The sequence below is a fragment of the Marmota marmota genome, unplaced genomic scaffold, assembly GCF_001458135.2.
Source record: "Marmota marmota marmota unplaced genomic scaffold, marMar, whole genome shotgun sequence".
Lineage (NCBI taxonomy): Eukaryota > Metazoa > Chordata > Mammalia > Rodentia > Sciuridae > Marmota > Marmota marmota.
The window spans coordinates 11,801,657-11,817,275 of record NW_026000222.1 but is presented as its reverse complement, the minus strand read 5'-3'; the positions used below and the strand labels follow the sequence as shown (position 1 = coordinate 11,817,275).

Genomic DNA, 15,619 nt, shown 5'->3' with positions numbered 1-15,619 from the left:
AAGTGCACTACCGCTGAGCCCAGCCTCCCTTTTTTTTATTTTTTGGTTGGTTGGTACTGATTAAACCCAGGGGCACTTTACCACTGAGCTACATTCCTGGCCTTTTGAATGTTTTATTTTTAAATAGAGTCTCACTAAGTTGCTTAAGGCCTTGCTTAGTTGCTGAGGCTAGATTCAAACTTGCAATCCTTTTGCCTCAGCCTCCCTAGTTGCCAGCATTACAGGCATGGACCATTGCACCTAGCTCTGAGTAAATTTAACCCCAGGATAAATTACTGGAAAGAGAGTGATCCTGATTTCTAGAGATACAACTAGGAAAAAAAAAGTATTTTTAATTTAACTTATCAATATAAATTCTCAAATGCTGGTTAGTATATCAGTCACTGTGCATATTAACAAATTTGCTTAACAACTCTCAGCACCAGCTACAACTATGTGTGTTCATTTTGTGTGGTGCAGCAACCCAAAAGGATTGAATTAGACCTGGATTAGTTCAGGATGGGAGAAAGGAGTTTATTTTATGAAACAACTATTTGCAGTTCAACCTTTTCACTTCCTTCTAGGGATTGCCCGCATTGTGGAGACCCACCAGCCCATAGTGGAGACCTATTATGGACCAGGGAGACTTTATACCTTGATCAAATATCTTCAGGTGGAATGTGACAGACAGGTAGAGAAGGTGGTAGACAAGTTCATCAAACAGAGGGACTACCACCAGCAGGTGAGCTGGGGAAGCTATCAACAGTTTAAAGCATTTTTAGTCAGGAATATAGAGTAGAGTACACTAGAGGAGAAAAAATTAAAAATGATGCATAGAATAAACAAATTTTAAATGCAGACTGGCATGCATTTTCCCATTACCACCTTGTTTTCAACTTGAGATATTGTCAAGATGGTGATGGATAGGAAATAGAACTTCCTAAAGAACACAACATATATGTTAGACCATTTCTTTAGTACAGAATGTACAACAGTGCCCTCTGGTGACAATATGAGGATTTTTTTCCTAAGTTCCTATTGAGTGATATGTAATTAGTCTTGAATTTCCCCTTAGTTCTTTCATTGCAAACATAACTTTGCTTATTCAGAATTTTATTTTTTACATTCCTTTGATCAGACAATGGAAAAGTAGTATATAGAAATAGGAGTAGCCTCATACAATTGTGTTTCCAGAACTCTAGACTAGGAGACTCTAGACAGTAATGCATTGGAACACCACTAGTATTACTTGTAAGTACAATAACAAAGGCAAGTGTTAGCATCTAAGCCAAAAGTTACTCTTTGACCCATTATGTTGGAAGCTTACCTCTGGCTTGAAGGAAAGGTATACCTGACAAGCTTACCTTTTTGTCGGGGAGGGGATGCTGGAAACTGAACTCAGGGGCACTTGACCACTGAGCCACATCCCCAGCCCTATTTTGTATTTTATATAGAGACAAGGGTCTTACTGAGTTGCTTAGAACCTTGCCATTGCTGAGGCTGGCTTTGAACTCCTAGCTAGCTTACCTTTATGCTTACATGCTAGAAGTTTGGAATAACAGAGGCAGATAGTTGGTGGGTGGGAAGAGTGTCCTCATTTTTGTGGTGTATTACAGTTCCGGCTTGTCCAGAGCAACTTGATGAGAAATTCTGCAACAGAAAAAATTGAGCCAAGGTAATCATCCTGTTTTTTTCAGCCCAAAGGAGTTTGAATTGATAGTCATATCTAATTCAGAGATTATGCTGCTATAATGTGGTCTGTGATTTTAAAATATTGTTTTGTAATGGAAGCTAGCATAAAAACAAATGTCTGTATAATATATAATATATATGTGGATGATAAAGAATAACAGATCATTGCAGTACTTTTGAAGCCTCGAAAATGATTCTCTTCATCCTTTCTCCCAAAGGTAACTATTACCCTAAAATTTTTAACTTTTATATAGTAGAGTTGCTCACCTAGCACATGTGAGGCACTGGGTTTGATCCTCAGCACTGTAAAAATAAGATAAAGGTGTTGTGTCTACCTACAACTAAATATATATATATATATATATATATATATATATATATATATATAATTTTTTTTTTTNATATAATTTTTTTTTTTAAAGACAATCCAGGCTTGCGGGTGTGGTTCAGTGGTAGAATGTGTCCTTAGCATATACAAAGCCCTAGGTTTAATCCCCAGTACTGCCTCATGCACACACAAAAAAGAAAAAAAAGTAAGTTACATTATAAAATGTGTTCATTCAATCAAATTTTTACTGATTACATATAATATGCCAGATACTGGTCCTTGTATGGCAGAAAGCAAAGTGAACAAAACAGTTAAAATTCTTTTCTTTGTGGCACCTACAGTCTAACAAGTGAACAATAATAATAGCTAACACATATGATGCTTACTATATGCCAGACGTTGTTCTAAGGACTTAACAAATACTAAGCCATTTAGTCTCATGGGGGGTGGGGGGCGTATTTTGTTTTCTAGTTTATTTCTTTCAGCACTGGGGATCAATCCTGGCATGCTAGGCACACAGTGCCACTGATTTAATCTTTCTTTAAATGTTTACAAATGAGGAAGCTATAACATGGGGAGGCTAATTGTCATGCCCAGGGTCATACAGTGGCAGTACCAGAAATAGAATCCAAGCAATTTGACTACAGAGTTTATGCTGTTAACCAATATTATATAATGAATACAGGTTATAGGAGAGCATGTAATAAAAGGATGCAACCTAATCTGAGGAAGTTTCAGGAAGAATTCCTGAGGAAATGGCCTTAGATCTGAGATCTGGAGAGTGAATAGGAATATAAAGTGAGAGTGTCCCAGATAGAGTAAGAAAAATGTGTAAAAGTCCTATGAACTTAAGAAAACCAGTATAGCTGAACTGCAAAGTGTGGGGGAGCACCTGATATGAAGAAGTCCTTAAGAGTCAGGCTATTCAGTGTCTTATATCCTTTGAGCTATGGACACCATATGCTATGACCAGATTTTTGCTTTGGAAAGTTCTCTTCAGTGTGCAAAAGAAGTTGGCTTTTGTCTGTAACATGAGGTAGAGACTCAACTTCATTCTGTTTCATGTAATATCAGTTGTCCCCCCACACAATTTGTGGAAAAGACCATTCTTTCCCTATTGAATTGTCTTAGCAGTCTCATTCAAAATCAATTGACCATCTGGACGCTCAATTCCCTTACATTTACATGTCTATCATTATGCCAGTACCACACAGTCTTGATTGCTGTAGCTTTGTAAAAAGTTTTGAAATTGAGAAGTGAGTCCTCTAATTTTGTTTTTTCAGGATTGTTTTGGCTATTCACTGGGCTAAATGCATGGGTGTGGGACACATTTTAATAGTGTATTCTAAAATCCTACCAAGGCTGAATTAGAGATTGGAGAAGTATATTTTCTTTCACATAAGGGATAATTTTTTTCAAACCACAAAAGAAAACGCATTTTCCTAGCCTCATATTTATCCAGGGCAAATTCTTAAGCATAAATGATTCAGGTGAAACATATAAGGGGAAAATGTGGTTGACAGCTGTCTTTTATAGACAGGCAGCAGAGCCAGGATGACCATCTGGCAGGGCTGATCCTTATGGTCCCAGTGGGGAGGGGGATCTGAGGACAATGTTTGCTCTGTAGCTATTCGATTTGAGGGAATCCAGTATCCTCTTTATTCTTTCTGCCTTGTGTGTCTCAGGGAACTGGACCCCATTCTGACTGAGGTCACTTTAATGAATGCCCGTAGTGAGCTGTACTTACGCTTCCTCAGGAATAGGATCAGCTCGGATTTTGAGGTGGGGGACTCCATGGCCTCAGAAGAAGTAAAGCAAGGTAAAACATGTTTCCCATAATCTTTGAGCAGGCTGGCTTAAATAGTTGACACTGTCTTCTCATAGTTAAGCCACAGATCTCCTATTAAGGAAATAACTGGAGCTTTTTAGTTTCTAGGGGTCTCAGGCCAAATTGGCTCTCAAGAAGAAATTTCAGTGCACCATGGCTTAGAAATGGACTGGACCTCTGAGGGCCATTTAAATATTTTATAGGCAAGGAAAACTGATACTCAGTTTTAAATGATTTGCCCCTGTTCTTTTCACTACACGCTGCTTTATGCCAGCTCTGGTTTAGTTTTGTTGTCAGATTTTTGGAGATGTGTACATGATAGATAGTTTAAATATAACAAAAGAACTTATGTAACTGCACTAGGGAACTTTGGGGAATGATAGAAATGTTATAAAACTATGGCCAGAGATGTGGCTTAGTGACAGGGCACTTACATGTCATATGTGAGGTCTTGGGTTTGATCCCCAACACTAAAAAGAAAAGAACAAGAAATATTACAAAACTGATTATGGAAATTGTTGCACAAATCTATAAAGTTACTAAAAATTATTGAATTGTACACATACAGTGGATAAATTGTGAAATAAATTATACCTCAATAAGAAATTTTTAAAATATATGATGCAGAGGAAGTTTTTATCCCCTCCCCAGCCTTCCAGTTCCACTACTCACATTTTTTTTTTTTTTTCGCCAGGGAGTGTATCAGGGATTGAACCCAGTGGCACTTTGCCACTGAGCTAAATCCCCTGCCCTTTTTTATTTTTTGAGACAGGTTCCTCCTATGTTGCTTAGGGCCTTAACCTCCTGAGTGTGCTACCATGCCCAGCTCCATCACTCACACTTATTTGAAGGGATAATGACAATTGAAGGAAAGGTGGGGGGGCACAGTCTAACTTCAATTACAGATTGACTCTCCAGTATTTGACATGAGATGGGGTCTCACTATGTTGCCAAGGCTGGTCTCCAACTTCTAGGCTCAAGGGATCTTCCCTCCTTAGCCTCCTGAATAGCTGGGACTAGAGGCACACACCAGTGTGCCCACCTGACTTTCCAGGTTTTTAAGATGACCATTTTCCCAGTGCAGTGGTGCATGCCTATAGTCCCAGATATACAGGACATTGAGGCTTGAGGCTTGAGCCTGGGTATTCAAGCCAGCCTGGGCCTCCTTTGAAACACTGTCTTTAAAAAAAAAAAAAAAAACTCAAATTCCTGCTGGACAAGTACCTACAGAATTCCTGAACTGGGGATTTGAGACCCATCCAGTGTCTGTGGCATGCTACTTGGATTGTACCAATGAGACACAGCAAGGGATTTACTGATTTGACATTTAAAGAAAAATGTATTCTGATTAGGAGTTTGGTGCTCATCAGTGTACATACGGTTTAAAGCTATGTTGTCAATATAGTAGCCAGCAGCCACATGTAACCATTGAAATTCAGATTTCATTAAAATAATATTTTAAACTTTAGGTCCTCAATCCCACTAGCTACATTTGAAGTGTTTAGTAGCTGCCATGGCTGTTGGCTAGGATAGTGGACAACACAGATATAGAATATTTCTATCATCACAGAAACTCCTATTGAATACTGCTAGTTTAGAAAATGAAATGTTCAGTATCCAATATATTTCAGTCTTTGCCCTGGAAAGCTATATCTTTTGACTCTTAGTATTAATCCTAAGAAAATAATAAAAATAGAGTAAAAAGTTGTTTGTACCAAAGTCTACATTGTTACCTCCAATTATGAGGCTATCTTCTTATCTCCAATAGTGGCAAAACACTTGGAAATAACCCAGATGTCTAAAAATAGGAGATTAGCTAAAATAATATGGATTTTTGTATAGCCATTAAAAATAAGTAATAGCCAGCACAGTGGTATAAGTGTTCAAAGCCAGCTTCAGCAATTTAGTAAGACCCTGTCCCAAAATAAAGACTTAAAAGGGCTGGGGATGTGGCTCAGTGGTTGAGTGCCCCTGAATTCAAGCCCTGATACCAAAAAATAAATAAGTAAGCTAAGAGCTGGGGATATAGTCTCAGTGGTAGAGTACTTGCCTAGCATATGTGAAGCCCTGGGTGCAATTCATAATACCACACACACACACAAAAAAGTAACCTAAGCCAGGCACAATGGCATGCTCCTGACTAGTCCAATGACTCCGGAAGCTGAAGCAAGAAGATCACAAATTGAGCCAGCCTTGGCAAGTTTAAGGCCAACCTGGGCAACTTAGCAAGGCCCCATCTCAAAATAAAAAGGGTTAGGGAGATAGCTCAGTGGTAAAGCTCTCCTGGTTCAATCCCCAGTACTAAAAAAAAGTAAGCTACACTGGGAAAATGAATAAATAAACATATAGAAACATGGAAACGATTTGTGATATAATTTTAAAGCAAAATAGAAATTGCATTTGTGCTATGATTATAACCATGTAAAGCCAGGTACTTATTTGGAACAAAAAAGAACCTTTTAAAAAAAAATGAAAAAAGTTGTTCCCATACCCTTGGGGGAAAAAAATGAATATTCCTATCTTTGCTATCCCCTAGAGCACCAGAAGTGCCTGGACAAACTCCTCAATAACTGCCTACTGAGCTGTACCATGCAGGAGCTAATTGGATTGTATATTACGATGGAGGAGTACTTCATGAGGGAGACTGTCAATAAGGTAGGACAAAGGACAAATCTATGGGGCTGCTTGTCCCAAGAAGCCAAGCTAAAGGAAGTAGCTGAGGCCTGTCATATTTTTTGGTCCTTTTTTTTTTTTTTGGTACCAGGGATTGAAGTCAGGGGCACTTAACCACTAAGCCACATCCTCAGTCTTTTTTTTTTTTTTTTTTTTTTGTATTTTGTTTAGAGACAGAGTCTTGCTGAGTTGCTGAGGCTGGCTTTGAACTTGCAATCCTCCTGCCTTAGTCTCCTGAGCCACTAGATTACAGGTGTGCGCCATGGCACCAGCTTGGTCCTGCTTTAAGAATAATTTTACATGTGGACTGAGTGTCACTACTTTATATGATAAGAAGTATTTTTGGATACTCTTGTTTTTGTTTTTGTTTTGTGGTGCTGGGGCTTGAACCCAGGGCCTGGTGCGTGCAAGGCAAGCACTGTACCAACTGAGCTATCTCCCCATCCCTTTGGATACTCTTACCATAACTTTTGTCATAACTGTTCATATACCAAATTGGGATTTCTTTTCCAAAGAATACAAAAGAACAGCTCCGCTCCCCAGGGAGCCTACTTGTTCCCAACCTTCCTGGAGGTATATAGGTGAGGAGCCTTGAGGAAGTACAGTCTCCTATGTCTGAAATCCTAGGTGATGGATGTTTCCAAGACAAAGGCCATCAACATAAAATTTCATGATGTAGTAATCAATATAGAGAAGCTAGCTATTTTGGCAAGCTTGTGAGAAGAATATGCCATATTACACGGGGTGTGGTGACACATGCCTATAATCCCAGTGGCTTGGGAGGAGCCTGAGATGAGGATCTTGAGTTCAAAGCCAAATAAAAATACAAAAAAAAAAAGGCTGGGGATGTGGTTCAGTGGTTAAGGGCCCCTGAGTTCAATCCCTAATACCAAAAAAAAAGAATATGCCATATTGTGAAAAACATGGGTAAGATATAGAAAAGGGAGCAAAGCCAGAACTATATAACCAGAACCATCTAGAACATGACATGCAGAACTGGGATACTCACTGGGTACTTTGTCTTTTGGGTAGGCTGTGGCTCTTGACACCTATGAGAAGGGTCAGTTGACATCCAGCATGGTAGATGACGTCTTCTACATTGTTAAGAAGTGCATTGGGCGAGCTCTGTCCAGCTCCAGCATCGACTGTCTCTGTGCCATGATCAACCTTGCTACCACAGAACTAGAGGCTGACTTCAGGTACACTTGACTGCCTTTCTGCTTCTCAGGTACAAAGGTCCTAGTAGTGGTTGATTCCCAAGCCCATTTGTTTCTTAATTTTCTTTATGATTCTAGTTCAGGTCTGTATAAAATAAAAACTTCTATCCTTAACACAACATCCTTGGCTCCCAGCAGATACCCATCAGTGAGGTACCTTAAGTGCAAATTTCTGTTCCCTCCATTGGGATGAAGGGGTCTTTGGTCTCAAACCTAGGAAGAAAAAGAGGTGATTCAGATGAAAACAGTAGTTATAATAATGATCATAGTTACTATTTCTGCGAGCCAGGCACTGCTAATTCCTTACTCTTTTAGTTCTAGTAACAACCCTATGAGGTAAGAGCTATTAGCTGTATTTTGTAGATGTAGAAACTGGGGCTTAGCAGATTCTATACCTTGTCAAAGATCACTCACCCCATAAGTGATGTAGTAGAGTCCAGAACTGATTCAAAACCTTTCCTTTCAACTCCTACATGGTACTGCCTTTCACTAAGCTGTACTGCCTCCTCTTTGTTAGAGCTCGTATTAATAACTAAAAGCCTCATAAGAAGTACATTGGCTAAAGGCACAACTAAAATGACATCATCAATACCATCGTAGAATAGACAGTGTAGAAACTGAATCCTTCCTTCCCCTTCCCCCAACTCTGCTATGTATCAATTAAAAAAAAAAAGTTCAATCTCCTCTGTAAATTTTTGTATCCTTGAGGGAGTGTTGATTACTGTCATACCCTGAGTCCTAAGGTCTCCTATAGTGGTCTACAGGATTTAGTTATCTCCCCAGAAGAGTAGATGGTGTTGCTGGGTTAGGGTTATGGACACTTCAATCATACCGTCCTAGAGGCCAGGTTGAGCACTGTCACTCCCCATATGCCATTCTGCCCCCTAGGGATGTTCTGTGTAACAAGCTGCGGATGGGCTTCCCAGCAACCACCTTACAGGATATCCAGCGTGGGGTGACAAGTGCCGTGAACATCATGCACAGCAGCCTCCAACAGGGCAAATTTGACACAAAAGGCATCGAGAGCACTGATGAGGCCAAGCTGTCCTTTCTGGTAGGTGACCCAAAGATTGGGACCTGGGTCAGTTTTTCTTGAGAGGTTAAACTGTGACCTCTAAGCCATAGTATAAAAAGCCTCAAGGTGAAGACTTTGCCTTCATTATCTGTACAGAAAAAAGTCTCTATGAGGCTCTTATGCAGGGACCTATTCTGAGCAGCCTGAGCCCAAGGTATGCTTTTTGGGGGGGTGGGGGATGCTGGAGATTGAACCCAAGGCCTCACACATGCTGGGCAAGCACCCTACCACTGAGCCACACCCACAGCCTAAATATGCACTTTTTCCTGCTGGAAGACTGGGTTCCTCAACTCTCCTGAATGCTCATTCCCAAGACCTCTGCCTGGCTCTTCAGTGGTCCCACAGGGTAGCCAGCTTGGTGTGCATCTGCCAGGTCTCCAGACTGCTTCTCTGAGGAGAGGCTCACAGAAGGGGTAGGTGCTAATGCCTACCAAGACTGCTTTTCTAGCAACTTCCTTTGGAAAGGTGACCCTGTTATAGCCCTTAGCTGCTTAGAATAAATGACAGGTACAATTGAAGCAATGAGTCTTACAGGGCAAATTTTTGTGACAGTTGAAAATGGAGAAGCATGGAAGAATGAAAGGTCTTATAGAAAGTAACATCCAGTTCATGATGAGTCACTGGGAACACAGGACTCTGAAGTTCATTATCAGGCCTCTCTGGCCCATGCCTCTTGGCCCGAGTGGGAATAGCACTGTCACAAGTCCATTATGCTCCATCCTTTATATTGGCTAGATTCTGAGTCTTGGCTTCTGAGGCTCAGAGACTGAAGGAAACATCCAATAACAGAGCTCTCCTTCACCAGTCCATAGATGGGGATGGATGCAAAATTGTATATATACATTTTTCTAGAAGTAAGGTCCTTAGTCTGTCGGATTATTAAAGAGGTCTGTAACCCCAAGAGTTCAAAGTGTTGTTTTTAGAGACAGAAGTCCTAACTTATTAAAATCTACCTTGTCCCTGTGCAGGGGAACCACATTAACCAGTCTGTCAGACTGGTTAGTGTGAAGACTATTTAAGCAGCCCCACTCACTCTTGTCACTAAGTATTTTCCCTGGGCATGAGTTCCTTTAATCTGGGATGTTGCAATTGTTGCCAGAAAAGAGGATCAGCTCCGAGAAATTGTTACCTGTGAAATGTGGTACCTTTGGAGAACTTTGCCAAAATTTCTAGCAACCAGCATCATGAACTGACTTAAAGATTCATTCATTTCTGTGTGCAGAAGCTTTCATTGGCTTTGCTGCCTACCCCATAAAAGCTAGATATCTTTACCTGGTCATCTATTTAAGTCCTCCCAAATCTTTCCAGTCCTGTTTTCCACTTGACTCCACACTTCCTCAAGGCTGGCCAGTATGCCTTCAACTCACTCCTTGCTCTATGAGGACCTCCCATTCAGAAAGCTTCATTGTTGGAGGATCCAAAAGATAAGGCCAAAAAGAAAGGTGGTGCTAAATGCTTGGTGACAAATTTCTAGTTTTCCTTATGCCAAGCACTTAAAAATATCATCATTCCCACCACAGAGCCTACCTTTTATGACACTTTTGGTTCATTTGCCTGTTAGAATGAATTTCCCAACTGTACTGACATATCATTTTTCATGAGCAGGATAAGCCCTGTGAATCCATGCTTACAAGGATTGTCAGTACAAGGGAAACTTTGAAATCAATACCATCTGAATTCAAATCCATTTTCCCCTTATGGCAGTTATTTTTGGTGTCCTTAAACGCCTTGGAAACATTCTTGTTGTGGCCTTCATCCTTCAGCTGTCAAGACAGTGCAGTTATTTCTCTGGAAACTTATTAAATAAGCATGTTTGTGTTGTGGCCTTTAGCCTTTTCCCTCCATACTCAGAGTGGCCTAAGCAGCACTGTCAACAGTGTGATTCTTCAGTATAGACTGCAGGAAGCCAGCAAGGGAAGCAGTCAGAGGAAGGACTTCCCAGTCTCAATCCCTGGAGTTCTGGGATTCTCCTTATATCTTGAGGTCCTTAAATTCCTGACTTATGGCTCTTCCCTACTCTGCCCTCCTGGCCATGCCACCAGCACACCATGCCACTCTAGAGACACTGAGACCTCTCAAATTGCTCCCACTCACAACCTATAGAATAGTATTTGTACACTACAGCAGTGCTCATGTGGCATTCAGCTTTCTGTCTCCCCTTCCTTCTGTCCTTACTTTCTCTTTCTTATAGTACTGGGGATTGATCCAGGGTCTTACACATACTAGGCAAGTAAGTCTGAGCTACTTCCCTACCCCTTTTTGTTTTATTTTGAGACAAAGTCCTGCTAAGTTCCCTAGGCTGACCTTAAACTTTTGATCCTCCTGCTGTAGCCTCCCAAGTAACTGGGATTACACCCAGCTGTATAAAACTTTTCTCTGAAGAGTCCTCAGTGCCATTCCACTGACCACAGAACAAAGGGCCAGCTATTCAGCACAGCACTGAAAGTCTACTCAGACCTCACCTACCCCTGTAGATCTGTGTCACTGTCACTCCCTCTGTGTGTTTGTGAGCTCTGTTGGTCTCCCAAACATTTCAGAGTTTTTCTGCCATTCTGCATTTTCTTACATTATCCCTTTTCTAGAGTTCATTCTTTAATTTACTCATTCAACAAATACTGATTGATAAGCTTCTGTATGTCAGGCACCATCCTAGGTTCTATAGGTGAGCTGTCCAACATACAGCTACTAGCCACAGTGGCTATTTAAATTTACATTTAATCCAGGCGTGATGGCACACGCTTGTAATCCCAGTGGCCTCAGAGACTGAGGCAGGAGGATCACAAGTTCAAAGCCAGCCTCAGCAAAAGCAAGGCATTAAGCAACTCAGTGAGACCTTGTCTCTAAATAAAATACAAAATAGGGCTGGGGATGTGGCTCAGTGGTCGAGTGCCCCTGAGTTCAATCTCTGGTATCAAAAAATAAATAAATAAATAAATTTAAATTTAGAACTAAAAATAAACAAATTTATATTTAATCTGAGTGTAGTGGCAGATGCCTGTGATCCTGGTGACTCAGACCAAGGCAGAATGATTGCAAGTTCAAAACCATTCTGAGCAACTGTCTCAAAAGATAAAAAGGTCTGGGGATATACCTAAGTGGTAGAGCTCCCTGGGTTTGATCCTCAGTACTGCAAAAATTAGTAAGTAAATTTAAAAAAATCTTTTAAAAACTTAAAGTTATATTTAAAAATCCAGTCCCCGAGTCATGCAACGCACATTTCAAGTGCTCAGTAACCATAGATAGCTAGGGGCTGGTATACTAGACAGTTCAGATTTAGAATCTTTGCATTATCAAGAAGTCAAATAGTACTGTACTAGAGATATAGTGGTGGTGAAAACAGGCTAGGTCCTGCCTTCACGGATCTCATTCTAATGGAAAAAGCAGACAAGAAACATGTATTCCAGATAATGTCAGGAAACTATGTACCCCTGAGAAAATATCAGTGGGCTGGTGAGTGTTGCTCAGTGGTAGAGAGCTTGTCTAGCATGTATGAGACCCTGGTTTCAAAACCTAGCAATATACACACATCCCAAATAGAATAGTGAGCTGGAGAGGCTGATGGGGTGCAGAAGTGTACTCACCCTCATCTCCTCTCAGAACCATTTCAGCCTTACAAGTTCAACTCAGCCACCAACTCTGCCACACAGCCTCCCTTGCATTCTGCAGAATCAAAGCAGTTCTGCTTTCCTCTACGTAGCTGTAGGAGTTTGTGCCTTGATAATCACTTTTGTCACATGCTGCTTCTAGTCTCTAAGGAAGTAATGAAAGAAGGAGCTGTTGGCCGAGTGGGGACCCCCCTGAATTCTAATCCTGGTTTCAACCATGTGGCCTTGTCACTAGCTTTGGGTTTTGGTTTTGGTTTGGGGTTTGTTTTTTTGTTTGTTTTTTGGTACCAGGGGTTGAATGCAGGGGCACTTAACCATGAGCCACATCCCCAGCCCTTTTTTTGTATTTTTATTTAGAGACAGGGTCTCACTGAGTTGCTTAGGGCCTCACTAAGTTGCTGAGGCTTTGAACTTGTGATCCTCCTGCCTCAGCCTCCCGAGCCACTAGGATTATGCGTATGCACCACTGTTCCCAGCCAGCCTTATCACTTTTTTGAGTTTCTGTCCCCATACCTGTTTTATTTTCTTCATAGTATTTATCACCACCTGACATTATATAATATATATATTTGTTTACTATCAGATTTCCCTTCAAGTATGTCAACTCTATTGTAACAGATGGTATTGTGCCATGTGTGTGCATTGTGCACACTGGAAATTGAACCTAGGCCTCACACATTCTGAACATACACTCTACCACTGAGCTATTCCCCTGCCCTGAGCGGGTGGATTTTGTCTGTTTGATGAACTGCTTTCTCCCAGATGTCTGGAACAGTGCATGGCCCATAGCAAGTACTCAGTAAATATTTAGTCAGTCAGTGTCGGCCGACCTTGGTGAACCATTTTACCAGCTAAAGAGTATCATTTCCTACTCCTATAAACAGGACCTGATAATACTTTTAGGCAGGTATTCAGTAGAGGTAGTGAGAATATAGTTGAGAAAATGCCTACTGGGTGGCAGGCTCTCTGGAAGCTCTTGGTTAGTAAACATCAGACCTTATATCCCTAGCCCAGGATTGCCAAATTTGGAGGCCAGGACTTATCCTTGACCTATGTGCCTGAGTCATTTCTGTTCTGTAAGTAACATGGAGCAAAAAAACCTGGAAACTAGGCTCTCCCTGTGCAGTCCTGATGCTTTGCTGTCTTGGCATCAGGCACAGAAGAAAAGGTGAGCCTTGTTCACCATTCTCCCCAGTCCAAGACCTAAGTATCCCACCTGATGACGGTGATGCGGGCTTTCCTTAGCATCTTAGAGCCCTCTCTGAGCCTCATGGAGTACAACTGTCAGCCAGTCTGGCATTGGAGTAGGCAGCAAGCCCAGTGAACAGGACCTCACATTTTTCCTTCTTCATCTCACAGGTGACTCTGAACAATGTGGAAGTCTGCAGTGAAAACATCTCCACTCTGAAGAAGACTCTGGAGGTACAAGGGAAATTGCCTATCAGCTTTTAGCAGCTATAGCTTGCCATTTTGAGAAACAGCCCTATACTCATTATGGTGGGGACTGGAGCATTCTCTCATTTGAGCCATACTCAGGGGGATTCATTAGTGATTGTCATGATAACAAGACATCTGTGGACCATGGGGAAAGCTCTGGCCATGAGTAGGAAGACTAGAATTCAAATTAGATCTTCCAGCTCATATTTGACATAGAACCTTAGCCAAGTCCCTTAACTCTGAGCCTTAGTTCTCTGAGCCTTAGTTTTGTCATCTGTAAAATGAGGGACAGATCTCTACCCTGCCCTGGGTTTGTTGGGTAACCTAATGAAAAACAGGGTGAAAACACTTTACAAAAAAGTATACTATTTTTATGACAAAACTCTGGATATGACATTTTAAATGAGGATCCCCAAACCCTGTTCAAGCTAGTAGCTGGGTTCTTGTTGGTTTGTTTACTTTTTTAGTTGCTGTTATTTTAAAGGAAGGCAGCAGAGTTGAGGAGAAATTGCATGGACTATGAAGTCAGATACTATGGAGTTCAAATCTCCACTTGATCTCTGTGGCTTTAAGCAAGTTCCATAACCTTCCTGAGCCTCGGTCTCCTCACTTTTTTGTTTGTTTGTTTATTTATTTAGTAGTTGTAGATGGACGGTATGCCTTTATTTCATTTGTTTATTTTTATGTTGGGCTAAGGATCAAACCCAGTGCCGCACACATGCTAGGCAAATGCTCTACCACTGAGCTACAGCCCCAGCCTCCTCACTTTTAAAGCAGGAATCGTAACCTCTTCCCCAAGGAAGTTATAGTCAAATGAATACAATAATATAAAACACCTGATACAGAAGAGGAATTCAGTGGTACTTTTTTTTTTTTAATATTTATTTTTTAATTTCGGCGGACACAACATCTTTTGTTTTGTATGTGGTGCTGAGGATCGGATCCCAGGCCACACGCATGCCAGGCGAGCATGCTACCGCTTGAGCCACATCCCCAGCCCCTCAATGGTACTTATTAATTATAATAATTAAATAACAGCATGGCTGGTGTATGCTATAATCCTAGTCCCTTGAGAGGCTGAGGAAAGAGGATTGAAAGTTGAAAGCCAGCCTCAGTAACTAACTGAGCAATTTGAGAGACCCTGTTTCAAAATAAAAAGGGTTGGGGATGTGGCTCAGAGATAAAGCACCTCTGGGTTCAATTCCTGGTATTAAAAAACAAAACAAAAAGAATAGCATGGATCAATCATTTTGCTAAATATTAGGAAATGAGGTGCCCAATTCTTCTCCACTCCTAGACTCAGCCTCTGGGATACGAAGGAGGCTAGGGTCCTGCCTCCAGTGGGTACTACTATAGAGGCAGAGGCTTTGCAGCAGAGGCAAAGGGCTGCTTGCACAAGCTGTTGTGAAGTGGGCACTGTGAAGACCAAGGAAGAGGCTGGAATCAGCACACAGGCCTAGTAGCTAACAGAGTTCCTGAGCTCAGGATATGGAGATATGGACTAACTTAGGAATTTACCCCAAGGAGGCTCTCAAATAGAATAAAATAAGGTGATGCTCACAATGTATCAATAACGTGTCTCTTGTGTCGTGTGTTTAACAAGGAGGCTTTCATCATTGTTTTTAAGTCATGGCACTTGAGATTGTATTCCTAGCATCATCCTGTTTGAGTATTTTGTTTGTTTTTGGCAATGGAGATTTAACCCAGGGGCACTTTTCTGCTGAACTACATCCCCAGCCCCCCCCCCATTTTTTTTTGGCAGTTTACAGCGTTTCCACTAAGATG

The 15,619-nt window shown here is 41.2% G+C and overlaps 1 protein-coding gene across 6 annotated transcripts in view; it reads left to right on the top strand.

Annotated features, from left to right (window-relative positions):
* Cog4 (component of oligomeric golgi complex 4) overlaps nt 1-15,619 on the top strand; it is a 29,726-nt gene that overhangs the window by 9,697 nt on the left and 4,410 nt on the right. For 5 of the 6 annotated variants that reach the window (XR_007343612.1, XM_015496095.2, XM_015496097.2 and 2 more), the window contains exons 7-13: nt 564-721; nt 1,596-1,654; nt 3,685-3,818; nt 6,364-6,482; nt 7,533-7,699; nt 8,606-8,771; nt 13,757-13,819. Coding sequence is in view for 5 of the 6 variants with exons in the window: in XM_015496095.2 (XP_015351581.1) it covers nt 564-721; nt 1,596-1,654; nt 3,685-3,818; nt 6,364-6,482; nt 7,533-7,699; nt 8,606-8,771; nt 13,757-13,819 (866 nt within the window). In the remaining variant the exon portion in view is untranslated. The remainder of the gene's footprint in view (nt 1-563; nt 722-1,595; nt 1,655-3,684; nt 3,819-6,363; nt 6,483-7,532; nt 7,700-8,605; nt 8,772-13,756; nt 13,820-15,619) is intronic. The other variant, XM_015496096.2, reaches the window with a different exon arrangement.